Raw genomic sequence first — 18699 nt, 5'->3', positions numbered from 1 at the left:
ATATTTGCAGTTAAATCAAAAAGAATGCATAAGACAAATTCTACCCAGAGACCTCAAAGGCCCTGCATGCTTTTCTGTTTATGTTTTGTATATTAAGAGATTCTTAACAGTTGATATTCTAAATGCTAAGTACCTAAAACATAATAATTAACCCACATAACTACCTAGTTCTCAGCAGAAGCAGATGGAAAGTAAAAATTCCAAGAACGCTACATCAGAGATCCTGGAAATGCAGCATTGGTAAGCATATCTCTAATGTATGACAAAGAATTAGGAATGTGCTAACAAGTCCTATATATCTTAAAACTTTCAAAATATCTGAAAGGAATTCCTTGAAATATTTTAAAACTTTGTTACTTCCATTTTGGAAAAGAAAAAAGCATTTCTGTATCTATGAGCTGCAGATTGCTACTGAGATCTCACCTATAGGTCTATCTCTATTTGGAACATAAATAAGTAATAGTAAAATAGACTGATTGATCTTTTTATCTCTTCCACTGTAACCTACTGGAAAGTTTTGTTCTCTGAGTGTCTAAACAATCTGGGTTGCATTTATAATGTTTTCTCTCCAAACACACAAAAAAGCAGAGGTTATCCCTTTCCCTTTTATATAGGTGCTCACATAGCTCCCACTATTGCAATCAATTGCATATCGGCAGGAAAAGCAAAGAAATGCATTTGCCTATGAATGTCACACCTATCACTTCACCATAGTTGCTGGAGAACAACTCTGGTGTCTTAGTAAGATCTGCTAGAAGCAATTGATAGGGTTAGAACAGCAAGAGCTAAGGACTGTTTTACTGAGAAACGAGACTGCAGTATTGTAAAATAGTTCTAAGATCAGAAAGCATGCATTTTAAAATTTCTTTTTAAAGTTGTAATAGATTTTCATAATTCAATTTAACAGGATCTATATCAGTGATTTAGGGGTACACAGAATTGTTGACTACAGCATGCAGAAAGATTTTTGAAACACGTATGAGATACACATGATCTGTCTTTTAATTTACATAATAAATAGCTGAATTTCCATATTTTTTTAAATGCTGAAAAAAGTATGGCTGTCAATATGTCAGTAAATTACAAATCATAAGACTAGGATGGGAGAAAAACTGCAGAAAAATCTTACCTTTTGCTATGGTTGGCATGTGGAAAGCAATACTGATTACTCCCACCAAATCTTCAAGTGGAATCAAAGACCGTAGAATTGATCTGATTCTAATGGCTTCCCCTTTACCAGCATGAATTAGCTAATAAAAAGACAAATAAAAATGTAGCAAGATCTTCATTTTATCTTCTGTATGAAAGAATAACTGCTCTCAAAATTGCATTATAATTAACAATGTAAATTTCATGCAATCTGCATTGATTTGCTGTAGTGTGAATGCAAATGTGCAAACTCTAAAAATCTACATGTTCGCTTATTAAATAAAACTAAGTTCATTTTCAGAACAGAAATTAGGTAAAGCTGGTGAACAAAGCCTTAAAATGTAGCAGCATATGGTGGGAGGGGTGGGAAGGAAAACAAAAGCAGATTTTCAGATGGAAAAAATTAGGGGTTTTGTCTTAGTCAAATAAGACACTTTCAAGTATCTCAATTGTTTGTTTTGCTTTTTAAAAAAGGCAGCAAGACAGGGAGAAAACAAGACAATTTTTTATTCAAACGAAACAGGTATTCATACACTGACCTTACTAACTACATATATCTCTTCTCTCTCAAGTTATCTATCCCTGCACAAATCTGATACTGATCTATACTAATGTATATTAATTAGGGCACATTCCAGGGTGAAATAAGAAACTATGTATAACTAAATTTCTGAAGAATAATAATGCATATTCAATCATAAACAACAAATATTTTCAAGTAGTTTCAATCTCTAACATAATAAGAGATAAAGTTTTTACAGTGTTTCTAATTCTTTGTATCTAATGCCTGAAATAGTGACACCTTTTCTTTGAGAAGGTTTGTTGGTGTGAATAGTTTTTGAGATACTGATGCGTACATCCAAGTATAATGCTTATCCCTACATTTTAAAAAATGCCCAATAATATTTACATTTACATGCAACTTAAAAAGTCTATTTAAAATAAGTATATGAAGAATAAAACTTTAGTTTATAAAAAATACATCACTCTACACTATTCCAGCAAATAGGGACATTTGAGGAAGTTTATTGTCACAATGGACAGTCAAACAAAAAAAAAAAAAAAGGCAAGGGAATAATTCCTTTAAAAAGAAGAGCTTCTGAGGATTTTTTTCCTGTTGTCAATGATTAGAACAGGACATTATGTCCACTAAGATACTGTGTGGCCATACCACTGCTTTAATACTTGATAGCATGAGGTATCCTATCCTATACCTAATACCTGAGAAAAAAATGAATGGCAAACCTGTAACCTGTAAAACAAGTATGTGTTTACTTTACTTTCCAGTGTATGAAGAACATAAAACTTACATGCATTTCAGGAGCACAACGTCCTAAGAGATCAATCAAGGCAGCATAAAAGGTCATTATTGCATTTCCCATGTGAATAGTGTCATCTTCTTGTTCTTCTATTTCACTGTAATTAGGTAGATGTTACAATAAACAAAAGATTAAAAAAAAAAGAAAATGTTTTTAACAACAGTAATAAAGAAACAAAATTTTCTCATAGGTGTAACGGCTTACAGAGAGTGGCTTCTGTCAACAAATGGACTTACAGACAGAATGTATTTTGTCCCTAAAAGATTGCAGCAACATCTCCATTGTAACCACTGGTACCATTTATCAGTCTCATTTTGCATCAGTGGATTGACTCTTAATGGAATGAAAAAGAACAAACAGAATTCTAGAGATATCTTAACATTTAGAGAGAGTTACTTAAATTAATAGTGAAGAGGAAGCACTGTTTAGCAAAAGATAAATCTCTCTCCAACACAGAATCCAAGGAAGAATGAACTGATAATTCAGGTGTTAAAACAAAGTAGTCATTTCACATCTAATATTATAAAACAAATAAACAAATATTATGACAATGTAAGCAATTCTACTGCACCTACAGGGTTTTACTAGATCCATTACTTGGGGAAGGCCCATCTCTTGTTCGATCTTCTGATATTTGTATTGCCTCCTCCATGGCAGCAAGCAACCCATTGCCTCCTTCTCCTCTTAGAGCAGGACCAAAACACTCAGGTCGGCGAATAAGCAGTCTGACTACAACATTAGCATTCTCCTCCACACTCTCTCCTACCACACAGAACAAATATCAAAATGCAAGATTATATCAAAAAGATGTCTGAAATATTATCAGAAAAAAGGCACACAAAAGAGCAGAACACATAAATACTTTTTACTACAAAACAGTTTAAACATCACAACAGAGTTACATAAACACACATACTCCTCTATTACTGCAATGGAATGAAAAAAAAAAACAAAAACATGTTTTTATTCAAGATGTATTCAAGAATTAAGTATGTACTCAAGAATTAACTATGTGGTAAAGGATGTTTAAAGCACCACTGAAACTACTGAATTTTAGTAAAGATTCAGTCACGTGCAAGGGTTAATGAGGGGACCAATATAATTGCTTGGACACTAAAACTGGACTATCTAAATTTTCATGAAAAGATAGGGCTTTGGCTCTGTATCTACCATGATTTTATCACAAAAAGATTTAGCAAGCTCTGCTCTACTTCCAAAGGAGACATGGGCATTTCAAAAACCAAAGCTGGATCCAAAAAATGGGGCATAGGTCCACAGGACCCTAAATGCCCATTTCACAAATCATATAAGTTAATGTGTGTCTTGAATAATTCTACTCTTTCTGCAGGTTTTTTTAATTCACAGTAACTTACCAAGTTAGCTTGTCTTACTATTTAAAATTATAAACGTATTTGGATATTGGAAGAAGTTATAAAATGTTTAGCCATCTACTCTACCGTTGCAAAAAACAGCAAAACGAAGAAAATCCAAATATCTTTCCCCTTCAACTGGATTCCATCCGATGTCCGGGTAGCCTTTACAAATCAACAAAGGACAACTCTGCAACCCACATCCAGCCAAGTAGCGAACCACCTAAAAGCAAAGGTGGATGAAAAAGATACTAAATGTGAAAAAGAAGAGAAGCGCAAATTCAAGGGAACCCTCCTCATACATTGTGAAGATATGGTATCCTCAATCTCTTATTCCTGACAAAACTGTATCATGCTCTGTGCAAATCTGAAGAGCACCCTCTTTATTAGCTCACTTTTCTAGTCTTTTCTTACTCCTGCCATGAACTGCACGACCTACTTATCTCAATTTCATCCTTTGTCTCTCTAGAATATGCTTCTCTACCTGTTTTCTCATTTCTCTTGCAACTCTGAGCATTACAAATTAGTCAGTTTTGCAATATCCTCCAACTACACACCATCCATAATCAAAAGCATATCTTTTCTTTCATGAAAAATAAAAGGTCCACTCTTTCATTTTGACCACTCATTTTCACTTGCTTTTTTTTTTCCTTTCTTTTTTAAATGCACAGCAGTAATTACAGCAGGAATTACGCTCCTTGTAACTCAGGACTGTAGGTTCAGTAGTAGTCTTCAGTTGGCCCTTTCCTTTCTGAATTGTAAGAATTCTAAGCACAGCCTATAGCCAGTTTTGACAGCTTCTTCTTGCTGAGCACTTATAAGAATGGTAAGACTGAAAAATGTCCTTTTAAATACAGACGGTCCATCTTCCGATTCCAAGAAAGGAACATCTGCACTTTTATTACTTCTGACAGATGTTTTCCTTTGAAGATTATATAATTTCCAGAATTTGAGGTCTTCAAAAAGAAATTAGATATTGCAATTCCTCTGTCTTTTCTTCAGAATGAGTTTTTAATGTCTACCTTGAATCTGTCTTTCCATTATTTAGTCTGCTTTTTTTATCCGCTACTCACAGAGTAACTATTATTCTAAACCTCCTTGCAGCAGCAATTTAGACATACTGCACAATTGTCACAGATTCTCTTGAGTGTTTCATTCTTTAGTCTAATTAATCCAAATTTCTTAAACTTTTCTGGAACAGGTTTAAATGTTAGGGGAAAATACAACAGATATAGACAGATATCTCTACGAAAATTTGTCATATATTGTAACAAGTTGTAACAAAGCTCCTAGTAACCCTTATTGCCTCATGTCACCACTGCATATCACCATTCAAAAGAACAACAATGAAAGATTTTAGCAACCAAGTTTTGTTGGATATGGACTCCACTACTGCAAAATTAAGAGCTGCCTTTGAAGCAATTCCTTCTGGCTACAACTGTGTGTGTAATCACTGCAAACTCTGTTCAACTCTTCAGACCACCAGCAGAAAGAACAACTAACCAGGGTCTCAGTCTTCCCCTGAAAAGTACCAGAAACTCCCATATGATCTTGGATTTTGCTCACTCCAAGAAACGGGTATCTTCTCTTCTCCATAGGGGAAAAAATTGCTTGATGAAGAGGATACCAACCTTCTCCAGATCAGGCTCCCTTAAAGCAAGAGCAAGCTCATTGTTATCCATTACAGACGCTGCAGCAACATCTAAAGGAGTGGACCCTCGCATAGAAGGAGAGGCTGTTAAAATAACATTTAGTTTTAACACCAATTTAATAAACCCCAACAAAGTCACAGAAAATGCATTAACTTTTTTTAATAAGATGCAACATTTTGTCATTAGTTAGGACATGATTATAAATATATAATTTATAATATCACTTTATAATACATCATCACACACTTGCATGAAATTTGACACTGATATGAAATGAAAATACAATATGAATGTTCAAGCTAAAATCAGCTTGTCTTGTGCATTCCTCTTCTCACCATATACTTTAAGATCTCATTCTCATTTTCCTAACTGACATAACTCTGTTTTGAGGAAAATGCAGTAATGACTGTATGTCTAATACATGGACATGCCACCAAATGCATAGAAATAGAAAATACCTTCCCACTTTAAAATAGAAGATTATAAATTATGTAATTTTTTAAATGGCAGTAAATATAGCATTAGAAAAATCTAAGGTTTTCATATTGACTCTCCAAAGGCATTTGATTTGGGCTCTTCCTCTTCAAAAAGATTTTGAGTTTACACTTCTGCTCTATGCCTTTACATTAAAACATTCATGATCATTTAAAAAATTACCATGATGATTCCTAAATACATATATATTGTCAATTTCAATTACAAAATTACATAAGGATAAATAAATTTTCTCTACAACATTTCAGGTGAGCAAAGGGAAGCAAACATGTTAAGAAAGTTTCAAGGTTCATTTCTGGGCATCAAATCATGCATCTAATCAAGCAAATGAGCTCTGTGTTTCTCCTACTGCAATAGCTGTATACTGACCAGTATACAGAAAAAAAACCTAGGGGTGCAAGCTTGTGCAGTGAGAGGTAAGCCGTAAAGAAATGCTGCCAAACCATATCAATGATTCTCCTTGCGAAAACAGGAATATATTCTGTTACTCAACATTAGCAGCTAACCACTGAGTCTCTCTAAATGTTCAGGCATATACAACAAAGTGTAGTAAATTAGCTCAACTTAATGCTACTGTCAAGGGAGCTGTTTAGAGCTATCAATACAGTTAATAAAGATATTTTGCACCAGAAATATGAGAAATTTCAATACACAGTGAGTAAATAGAGGGATGAAGAAAGATACAGGTGGTTTTGTATATAAATCAGCAGGATGTTTGAAATTTTATTTTAATACTTACCAAGGCCAACACTGCTGTTTTCCAATAAATAGCTAAGATGATCAAACATAGCTTTTTGATTCTGCCTGCTGATGCGGCAAAAATAACATAGAAAACGACAGCAGTTTGCCACCATCTTTGGGAAAGTGATTTCCTAAGAAGCAAATAAAAGCAGACTGAAGTTCAAACTAATACAGACATACAACATGCAAAGGATCATTTTATATAAAGCCTTCTAACATACTAATACGTAGGTGGTGTACTCATTGCCCCCCAGGGATATTAACTGCTTAGGTTTCTCATTGGAATCAACAGGACTTTCACGGGTAGATAGCAATACCTTGAGTGTCAAAGATCACGGTGGCTTTAAAAACTAAAGCTGAGATCACCCACAGATTCTAAATTCAAACATGAAAGAAGGTGTATACTCAGTTTCATAGAGTAATACTGATTTGTTTTTTTAATTAGTTGATAAAAAGATCTCCCCTTTAAAACATAATAAACATAGAAAGTGCTACAGTTTTTTCTTTAAAGCATCTAAAATTACAATGCTAATAATACCTTCCTCTGGAATGGAAGGACAGATTCTTCTAAAAAACTTAGTCAACTGTTATGTTAATGGAAATTAGTAAGAAGCTATAATCCCAGTACCTCCAGTGACAGGTCAGAGCATTATTGGAAAAAGCTTTGAACAGCTCTACTGTAAACCCTCTGTCTTCTAACAGTGAAATGCTTTACCTTGGATTCTCCTCCACCAAGCACATTCACCATCACTTCCATGACAGTTTCATGCATGCCTAAAGCTCTCATGAGATTTGGATGTTGGTAAAATACTTTATTATTCATGATGTCTCTACAGGAAAAGAAAATTAAAAAACGTTATGGACAAGTAGTTTACCTATTAAGTTATTTGCAAAGCTGATTTACTGTGCAATTCTTCACCACCTCCTGAAGTAAAAAATTACCTCAGGGACTTTTCCCATTGAGTTTCAATCTCGCCTGTCTATTTTCTATGCACACTATGGAAGAACGTGACCTTTATTTTCCCATATTATAGTTAGTGCATTAATTACCCCTTGATTACACTGGAGTAGAAGAGTTTTCTACTCTCATTAGAAATTCTGCTCAGATCTAAAGCTATGTTCTGACAAGAGCATCATCAAAACTGCTATATTATTTTATATTTTAAATTCAATCATGCAATATTTTTTGACACAAAATGCCTTTTAGATTATTAAAACGTGAAGACATTTGCTATCTGCCATCGAAAGCAATAAAAAAATCCTAGGGGAAAGAAGTATCCAGCTATCTTCTAAGTGTCAAAACCAGAAGCTGCACAAATATTATTCACAATTTACTGTTTAGCAGAACTCTTCTACATATTTAATCAGAACAGATTTTCATATTTAAAATCAGACTTTAAGATCATAATGTCAATATTTTATTTGACATGGTATAGCCAATAAAAATGTCCAGTTTAAAGAGTAATTAAATTTCTAAAAAATATAATTAGTCTTGAAATCAAATAAAACCCATCAATAACTGTGAAAGCAATTAGGCCATGGGAGAAAAGGATTAGCAGGTCACTAGACAAAATACTGTTGGCAACTGTTCAAATTTCACTGTACATTTTAAACAGTTTTGATTTTTTTTTCTTCCTGACCTAAAACTCCTTCTCTCTCAGGCAGGGAAAATTCAGCGTCTTAAAAGATGAGTTGTGAAGAAGACTATTTGACACTGAGTTTTTTGACTTCCAGTAATTTTTTCCCTAAAACCTAAAACTGAATTTCACATCAGTAATGATGCCTCCAAATGCTGTCTCATCTCCTTTCTCCACTAATGCTTCAGGGTTGAAAAAGGACCTCAATGGTATCAATCTTCCAAGACATTCTAAACTCTTGGTTATCTGCACCAGCTTTCTTTTACAGAAAGCAGTACAGAAAGTCAAAATGTCACCTCAAGGGCTGGCCAGCAACATTGTCCTACTTTGCAAATTACATCCACTTTCAGTGTTCTGTTTAACTGTGAACTGCATTATAAAATGTCATGCTTAGGGAAAAAAATCTTAACTGTATTTCTGAGGAAACTGAGTTTTAAAGTAGCATTAAGTGATACTTCAATTTCTCAGCTGAAAGAAAGGAATACCACTCACAGCGAAAAAAAAAACAAAAACAAAAAAAAACCCCCCCAAAAAAAAAAAAAAAAAAAAAAAAAAAAAAACAAAAAAAAAAACAAAAAAAAAAAACAAAAAAAAAAGAAACCACCAAACAGGCATTTCTGAAAAGGCATTGGAGCTCAGTTTAGCCTAGAAAAGGTAAAAATACCACAGCTGGGTAACTTACAAGTTAAACAAGATATTATGGAGACTACCAAGAAAGGTGACAGGAAGAGATAGTGACAACAGTGGCTTAAGTTATACCAGACTTTCACGAATCAGCAAAAAAACCATTAACATTCAATATATTCAGAAAATATTGGTTCTTAATTCACAGTAGAAAACGTTGAGGAAAAAAATGTATAAGAACTAAACACAGAACACGACATGAAAACCAAATGTAGTAATCACTCACTCATTTTAGACTTCCTAAACTGGAGTGAAATCAAACATTTTCAATCTGTATAAAAAGGTAGATTTGGAAATGCCAGTACTTCATGTCTCTTGACAGATGCCAAACTCTGCCTTTTGCCAAAGCCTTACCATAAGTATTCCAAAGACTTCAGCAACGATGAAACACTGATGAGACCTGCTGGTAACCTGAGAAGTAGGCATTGTTTATAATGACAATGCAAAATCATGTATAGACATTTTTTGGATATTTGAGGTTTCAGTAAGCTAAAAAGCAAACAGGAAAAAAAAGTATTTTGCACAACAAAAGCTTCTCTTCTGTTTGCATTCCTGACATTCTTTATATAATGCTGTTTTTAGTTTTCATTGCTCTTGCTGACTGGAGATTTTCAATAGATCACAGCTGATGCTTAAAATCAAAAGACATCTCTTTGAAAAACATGAGAGAAAAAAAACAACTAACTTCTTTTGTGCTAGAGACTATCATGTTTGCTTTACTATTTCCTCCAATTGACCTCTTTATTAGCCTATACTTCACTATTATTAATCATACAATTAGGAAGAATAACAGTGTGTGAACTACTTCCCAGCTCAAACACGTTATCTACATTTAGTGCAATAAAAAGGACAGCATATGTACAACAAAGGATGGATAAGCACAACTCCATTAACTGACTGCTGTGGGAAATCCTATGTGTCAAGAGCCAATAGCCAGTGCATTCATAGAGAATGGGTAGTATTCTTGACAGGATTCTTCAGAGTCATACTATTTAAAATGCATTAATAAGATAGGTTCTGATATCATAAAATATTACATCCATCTTTTCAACTTTTTTCAGAAGTCTTACAGATGTCAACCACTTTTCCCCTCATATGATGCCTATAATTCTGCAAAGGCTTTATCTTACTACTGAGGATATACTGCATAACTGAGAGCAGTGCCTGCATTTATACCCATATTCAGATTCAAACTTCAGGTGCAACCTTAGCCATAACCACACAGCAAATAACAAAATCTGTAAATAAAGAGAAGTTACACTCCAGTTATTTACCCTAATCCACGAATCATAAGCTTCTCCTCTTCCTTCCCCATTCTGACACTAAGCAAAGAACGGATTTGGCCAAGGGATGCCAAAAGATTGATGGTGTCTTCCACAGACACGCTATTTATGGTGTAGGTCTTTGGTAGGGCTCGAACCAGACCACCAATACCATCATACTGGCGATGGAGCAGCACAAACATGGCCCTCACTAACTCCGGGTCTTCTATCACTGACTCCTGGGCCCAACGCACCATCGTGTCTGAAATCAACTGCTGGAGAGTAGCTGGGAAGAAAATAAATAAATCACAGAATTACCATTAATTGTTCATCTCCCTACTGCTAGTCCCTCAGAACCCACTATGCAACCTGAATTTGAATTAATTTAATTCCTAAGAAGCATTTTTTTCTAAGCATTTTTTCAGCAGTCTATCAAAAAAAAAATAAAACCGCACGAGAGAAGCAGAAATATCTCAAAACCAAAAGCCTATACTAAAAATTAAAATGAAATACATAATATTTATGAAGGTATACAGGATGCTCACAAAGTCACTAGATTTATTTCTGTATATTGCTTTCAATATTTTTCTATGAATACAGGTCTGAGTGCTTTTTTAGCCTATTATGAAGTAAGGCTAATTATAAGAAACAGTTAACATAACAGTAAGGCTAATTATAAAAAAAATTATACTGGTAGCACATGTAAATGATATTTATTTACATGCCCAAGCTCTGTATCCACTCAAAGTTTTATAATGTACACATCAAAATAATTTAACTTATTCCTTTGCCGAAGACAAAGGCCTTTCAAAATAAATAAAGACTCTAATATTAAATAAATGAGAGATCATCATTTGCATATTCCCAGTTCAGTCTTCAATGCAACAAGAAACCTGTATCTGGTAGTGCCACTGATAATCTCTATTAGTTGGGGTATATGTATGTTTGGGAAAGATATGTTGATATAGACAAGCTGTGTAATTGCAGTTAAGGTAATTCCAGGTTAACTCAAACCAACAAACAAAAAGAAAAGTAATTAAAGAAAGATACTGAAGAAATAGGAGCTTACAGAAAATAGAATGTTCAACAAAAAAGGGAATTCATGCTAATAGAGGGAAAGGAGTAAAAAAAAATAGCAATAATGTATTTCATTGCTACTGTCCAGGCACTGCACTATAGGTATTTCCATTGATATAGAGTATAGCATTTTTTAAGAATAGAAACACTTTTAAAATAAGGTGTCTGGGCTGATACTTCAGAAGGACTGAAATAATTAAATAGCAAGAAGGGACACAATCCAGTTTTTGGGTGGGTCAGTTTGTTCTGGTTTTTTTTTTTAATGAAGAATCCTGGGAGCAGGCAATCACTTTGTTCCTGTTTTGATAACTGCAATACTGTATTTCAGTTATACTGTGGGTCTATTTGTTTAATATAATAGTCTTTCTACTAATATGAGAAAGAGAGAATCAGGTTTTATAGAGCTTTTATACTTACTATGAGGAAAAAAAGGAAGAGATAAGATTCATCATGAGATTCTGCACAGACCTAGCCTCTAATTATCACATAAAAAATAAGGACATTTGAAAGTGCCACATACAACAAAAAAAGGGGAAAAAAGATAAAAATAAAGGCAACACTGACAAATAAAAAGATATATAAAATTTAAATAGTCAGTTGGCACCAACTGCAGAACTAGGATGCCACTGGCAGTGATTCTTATCAAGATAAAAAGGCAGAAAATATCAGAAAATGAGAATAGCAGTTACAGTCAGCAAATCTTGAATTTTGGGTTGGGTGGGGAGGCTTCTGCTAATTGCAGTCTAATGGCAGATTATTTCACATGGTAATCTTCATGCAAATACTGATTTGAAGCTGCTGCAGCTGAGGAAGTTCTCATAAAAGAGGACCTTGCTACAATTATTAAGTCTATACTCATTCTATTAAAAGCAAGATATATTCTGAGAAATTTATGAGCCGACAAAGGATATGGGGCAAAAGTGCTGCTAAAAGAAATTTTCCTCTACATCCCACTGGGAAACAAATCTGCCTAATAAATCCATCTGTGCTTGTTTTGAATTAAGCTACAAACTTTAAAGTGCACAGCTATTTCACTAAAAATACATGTTGTTTGGGCAGAAAATGTGTGAAGAACTTCCTGGTCTGCTTCTTTTTCCCTTTTGTAATTAAGTTGCAATAAACTGATCTAATTTTACTTACAGGATGTCTTCTCCTCCTCATCAACTGTCTTCTCATCTTGTTTCTTCTTCAGATATGTAACTTTTTCCATAAGATATAGGAGGCGACCCCTAATGGTTGAATCACTGTTGCCATCCAAGGTTCCATCTTCATCTAGTTCAATTCCTGAAATTAAATAAATGCACCAAGTAGTGAAAGAATAAAATTAAGCAAGCTACAGACCTCTTGTGTGTACAAACATAATTAAACTGAACTGTTGCTCTGCTCTGAGTTTTATATGGGACATGCTTAATCAGCATTTGGAACAAGTATAGAACAGACATAAGTGCCAAGCAGGAAAGTACAGATACCTGGGCAATTTAGTGTATAACTTGTGTGATGTTACATATAAAACATATAATAAACATATGTCCCCCTTATTCACTTTTCCGCACTAACACTGATGCCTGTGTTTTGGACATACGTAGCCCAAAAGTGTAGATAAAGTCCCAAGAGATACAGTGTGATTGAAGTGATAGTAGTAAAGATTTTTAGGTAAAACATATAAAAGAAGTGAAAGTAGAAGTGTTACAACAAATACACTTTCCAGTGATCAGTCAGAAAAAAGTAGCCACCCTCACAATACAGTGCTCTTTCATGGCATTACTATAACAAGCTATAAAAATGTAAAAAGAATTAATGTGAGGATTCAGAGAATCAGAACAGTTGTGTTTGCAGTGAGCCTTTAGATTCCAGCCTCCCAGCTCAAAACAAGTCCAACTAGGGCAAGCTGCCCAGAACCATGTCCAGTGAGGTTTTGAATATCTCCTAAGGTGAAGAGACTCCACAACCTTTCTGGGCAACCTATCCTTGAGTTCCAGCATCCTATAGTAACAAACAAATAGAATTCTCTGATTTTCAACTTGTGTTACCAGACATCTCTGAGGAAAGTGTGTCTTAGTGTTCTAAACTCCCCCTGCCCAACAGGTATTTATGTACATTGATACCACCCCCCTTTGAGCTTCTTCTTCAAGTTAAACTCCAGTCCTCTCATTCTCTCCTTGTACAAAAGATAGTCCAAGAATTTAACTATCTTTGATGCCTCCTCCCTGACATCACTCCAGTATGGCCATGTCTATCTTGTACTGAAGACCCCACCTTTTGTGCAAAGCTACTTTCTAATTTGGTTCCTATCCCGTCCTTGCTGCAGGAGTTATTCCTTCCCAGGTGCAGAACTTTATGCTTCTCAATGCTGAACTTCATGGGATTCCTATCAGCTCATTTCTCTTAAACTTATTGATTCATGCATACATTGCAGAGGAATTCAAAATCTTGACCCGCACCTATTACTCACACTAAGTCCAAGTAAAAATGTCATTCAACCATTTTCTGGATTTTTTAGTTTCCAAAATAATTTCTGAAGTTAAGGGTTTTGTGGAGAGTTCTTTAGCAGTCTTTAATTTTATAGGATGTTTCTTCATGACACAACATCATTCTTCTAAATTTATTGCATCTGGTTCTAGTTGTCTGATTTTTTTGCATTAGATACAACTCCATTTATATTAAAAGTTATTTTGTTACACTTTGTTGTAACAGGGCAATTGACACTACACTACACTTCAATGATCATCAGTAAATTCATATTAGACACTAAATCATATTACAAAATTATTTGGATAGTAGTCTTCTCTACCAAACTAATTAACAGTAAAGACACTGAAATGTCATATCAATTGGAACACAGGGATGGTCTCAAATTACCCAAATGAAATGTCTGTTTTTCCACAGTTGTGCTACTCCCTGAGCTCTAGTTGTGCTTTTTTGATTTGCAAACTTTCAATATATTGTCTCTGAACCATTCCACAAAATGTGAATTCCCAAGTGGTGGCTGACTAAGCAAACATTGGACTTAGGATGTGTAACTGTTTTACTTATTGTGCAATACATGGAGTAATTAGTTCTGCTCTATGATGATGCACCCTCTAACCCACAAAATTAATTTTCTACTTGTAGATAATACAAATTTCTATTTTCCCCTACCAGAAAAAGGTAATGAAAAGAATTATGGTAAGTAATTTGAACAGAGGAGAACGATGGAACACAACTAAAGAAAAATGGAAAGAATCAAAAGATAAACCTTGTTTTCCTTTCAAATGTTCATCTAAATTATTTATTTAATCTGCATTTCCTGTTACCAAACACAAGAAAAATATTGAAAAGCTGGAAAGCATCAAACAATGACCCATTGATGTCTGTACTGCTTGCCCCATAAGGACGGAATGAAGGAACTGAGTTTGTCAGCCTGCAAAACAGGTGCTTATAAAACAAAACATACAACATTCCCTTCTAGTTTAACCAGATAAGGATAAGGATCTTTCCTTGGTTTTGACTGAAAGCTAATTATTTTTATTTCATAATAATTAAAATGTTTACAGTGTAATTTACAGACTATTCAGTTGATGTTTCTTACATAAAATTTCTTATTAAAATTGCTTCTAAAGCTAGTAAAATTTATAAAGTAAAAATATTCAGTAACAAGACTTACCACAGTGTGTCATTAGGTCTTCATGGAAATCCAAGAGTTGATCCCGAATTTCTTCAGGGCAAGGACAATCATTTTTATCATCTTTAAAGTTCAGCAGCATGTTAATCTTAGAGAATACAAAGAAAAGGCAAATTACACTGATCTCCAAAAAGAAAAACTTTAAAATCAAACAGAACTCTGCAACATAAAAAGCAAATAAAGTGCAACAAGAAAGAAACTGTCCACTGTAAGCTGTACCTGCTCTTGAGGAGGGGATCGGAATTCTTTTGTTTTCCTAGCTGTCAGGGCAGCAGACATATTCAAGGCCTGCATCACTTCATTGTACCGAAAGCGCTGATTCTCTTGGAGCTTGGCCACAAAATCATCAGAAAATGCAACAATGGCCTCTATTCGGTGTCGCACTTGGCAGTCACACAGGTACTGGAGTAGGTGACACATCTGAGAAAACAATGTTGTAAGAGACATGAGTTGGCAAGCCAAGAAATATCTTCTGCATATTAGGCAAGTAAGGATGGATTTCCTACAGCAAGTTACTATCAAATAAAGTGTCTGGATCATTTCATACTGTTATTTACTACACGTAAAGCAATCTTACACCAGGAATATCTGACATCTGCAAGGGATTCATGTGCCTCAGACATAACTAAAGCAACAAGAGAATGGATTTATCCCTTTCTAGGGAATTTCTTTTCTGTTTGAATCCACAAAAAGGAGGAATTCACTATTAATGGCATTGAGCAAGTAATTCTTTTTAATGAAACCATAGTTGCTTGTTCTATGCTGAGCAAGTTTATATCATCAGAAAGATACTAAATCTTCTCATTTTCTGTAAGGAAATTACATCTCTATTTAACTGAAAACTTTAATTTCAAAATGCTTTATTCCTTGAAAATAAATAAATTACCACATGAAAAAAACAGGAGCTATCACTATCAAGACAGTATTTTTACCTGTAATTTAACAGGTTCTGGAAGTTTCATCTGAAGGAGTCCTTCCTTTGGCATTTGCTCCCCTCTGGTTTCTTCTTCTCCTTCTTCTGACTTGAGCTCATCTGAACTGAACTCTTTCTCTGAGAAATCAATTTCATCCTCCTGACTCATTGCTTCTTTGAAAACTCGGGGCTCAATCAACTGCAAGATGTGTTTCAGATCCTCATTGTGGAAGATTCCCATAATTAGGAGGGTATAAAAGAGCTTGATGAGAGGAACAAACAGAAATTCTGTAGAACCTCCAACTGGATCTCTGACGTGGAGGCTTCCCTCCTGGACAGCTTCAGTCAGCATCTCTATGGTTTTGGCCTTCAAAATTTCCAGAGGGAATTCAGGACTGAACTGAAAGCATTCACTGCTAATGCTTACAAAACTCGGAGAGGAAAACTGCATTCTTGGCCGTAATGAAGTGCTGAGTCCTATACCGGGAAGGCCGTGTTTTTTGTTTTCATCAGGAAACAAAGTAATACTCTTCGTCTCATCTGTCATTGGAACTATAAATTCATTATTCATCATCAGCCTGGCAGTTGCATAGGTATTGAGATGGATGTCAATGAGCAAGTCATAATATCCTGCACGTAATAATCCTGGCATGTATTTATTCTCAATAGCATAGAGAAGCTGAGATTCATCCACATGGCTGCACAGAGCATGGGCCACTCGGTTGTTGCCTAAAGCACAAACAGCTGAATACAATCGGAGGGTGTGGTAGTGAAATTTCAGCAATTCCTCTTGTTCTGTCAGCTCTAAAATATCAATTGTTCTGGGGAGAGGAAAAAATAACACAGTAAATCACATAGGCAAAAATGTCTTTTTAAGGGATTCAAACTTCTCCCTAAGGATAACAACAGCACAATATCAGTTCCAGGGATTACATGCAGCTTTCATGTGAGAAATACTGTCAATGTAATAATCAAGACTAATAAAAAAATTTAGTATCAAATTTATTCAAGTCACTCCTAAAATCATTACTTTAACTACTTTCAGTGGGAAAAAAATGCAAATTATTTACTTAACACAGAATATTTTTTTATACTATGAACAAGAATTCACGTAACTGAAAATTAGGGTTTTAAAACCAGTTGGAGTTAAGATATTTATATCATTTACTGGCTTTAAATCTGGGGTGCAACTGGCAACAGACTAACTAGTATATTTGAAGAAGGTTCAGTGTTGGGGTTCTTGGTGACTTTGTTTTCAGTTTAGGAACTGGCAAAATGCTCAGAAATTTGGGTATCAAGGAAATCACAGAATTAAATTCTTCAATTGTTTCAATTAAATTTAGAAAAATTAAGGAAACAGAATAATTAAATCGGTCACAAATCTTGAAAAATCTCAACATAACCAGATTTTTGCTTATTTTACAGATTATCTTTAATAATATATAAGCAGTGTTTCTTTAATTTACTTTGCAAATCTACATGTACTATTGACATGTTTGGAGAGAAATTGGGAGAGGTTGGAAACAGAGTAAAAGAAAGGAGATTTTAAAACACTGAAATTTATATAATTCTTAGCATTAATTAAAACACACCGTCTGTATTTACTTGTGTTATAAACACAGAGAAGACCTTGGGCCTTTCTTACATAGATGGAATTGTATGACTAGGTTCATAATTCCAACATAATTCTGGTACAGTACAAAACAAACATCAACCTGTTTTCCTCAGGAATATGAAGGGCCATGAACTGCAAAGGATTCAAGCACTGTATCATCCAGCCTTGACGTTCACTGATCCGAGACACGTCCACCTTCAAGAAATGGTTTGGCACTCTGCTCCAAAGCACATGAGTCAGAAACTGGACATGGAGACGTGGGGGACATTGAGAGACTGGGTTCTTGTGTTCACTTTTGAATAATCCAGCAGATAATGGCATTACATTCTGGAAAATTCCAATGGAAGAGACAATCAGTTTCCTCATCCTTACCAAACACTGCATTTCTTTTCCAGAAATATACTCAACATATAGTAAAGTCATTTAAAACAGGAAATCAGCATTTTCACTAGTTTTTAAATCAAGCAACAGTTGGAAGATTAGCAGCAAGACAGCATTTTCCATATTTGTTTATTAAGAACTTGACTGCCACATGTGGTTACTTCCTTGGACTCCACGGTTTTTTTTTTAACCTCTTCTGATTTCTTAGACATCCAAGCATCCAAAGAAAGACAGAAAAATTCAGCTCAGTTTTCTTGTGCTCTGCCTGAATGTACTTTAAAAATTATTTTAAAACTCTAACCAAATTCTTCGGATACACCAGTCATCCATTCTCTGTTTGTAAAACTAAGAGATTTGCTTTACCAACCCAAGTGATTTTGTTTCACCATGAAAGACAAGACTCAGAAAATTCTGATTAGTTTCAACCCTTTTAATTCAATGTACTGTATTTTAAATTCATTAAGTATTGAAAACTGAGTTAAGAATAAAAACAGCAATAGTGCAAACGCTTGGAATCATAGAAATGTCCCAAATACAAAGAACACATCACAGGAAATAAATGGCAAAAATAAAATAAACTTATTTTGTATGATTTGTCAGTCCTAAACCTGCACAAAACCCAGCATTATTTACCTTTATTCTTCCCAATTCAAACTGGAAAACATTGGGGCTTGTAGCTTGAGCAAATACAGCAGGAAACAACTTTGTACTTGGTTCAACCTAGATTAAACAAAGGGAAAAAT

The 18699-nt window shown here is 34.6% G+C and overlaps 1 protein-coding gene across 1 annotated transcript in view; it reads right to left on the bottom strand.

Annotated features, from left to right (window-relative positions):
* The window catches only part of RYR2 (ryanodine receptor 2), a 385720-nt gene that overhangs the window by 112307 nt on the left and 254714 nt on the right, over positions 1–18699 (bottom strand). Inside the window, 14 exon segments of the mRNA XM_054514420.1 lie at positions 1130–1250; positions 2460–2565; positions 3044–3230; positions 3926–4061; positions 5470–5573; positions 6725–6857; positions 7442–7556; positions 10322–10595; positions 12527–12670; positions 15030–15135; positions 15267–15467; positions 15980–16781; positions 17676–17902; positions 18590–18676. Of these exon segments, the coding sequence (XP_054370395.1) occupies positions 1130–1250; positions 2460–2565; positions 3044–3230; positions 3926–4061; positions 5470–5573; positions 6725–6857; positions 7442–7556; positions 10322–10595; positions 12527–12670; positions 15030–15135; positions 15267–15467; positions 15980–16781; positions 17676–17902; positions 18590–18676 (2743 nt within the window).

The sequence above is a fragment of the Molothrus ater genome, chromosome 3 (assembly GCF_012460135.2).
Source record: "Molothrus ater isolate BHLD 08-10-18 breed brown headed cowbird chromosome 3, BPBGC_Mater_1.1, whole genome shotgun sequence".
Taxonomy (NCBI): Eukaryota; Metazoa; Chordata; class Aves; order Passeriformes; family Icteridae; genus Molothrus; species Molothrus ater.
The sequence above is the reverse complement of the archived record's forward strand: the minus strand, read 5'-3'. Positions and strand labels throughout refer to the sequence as shown.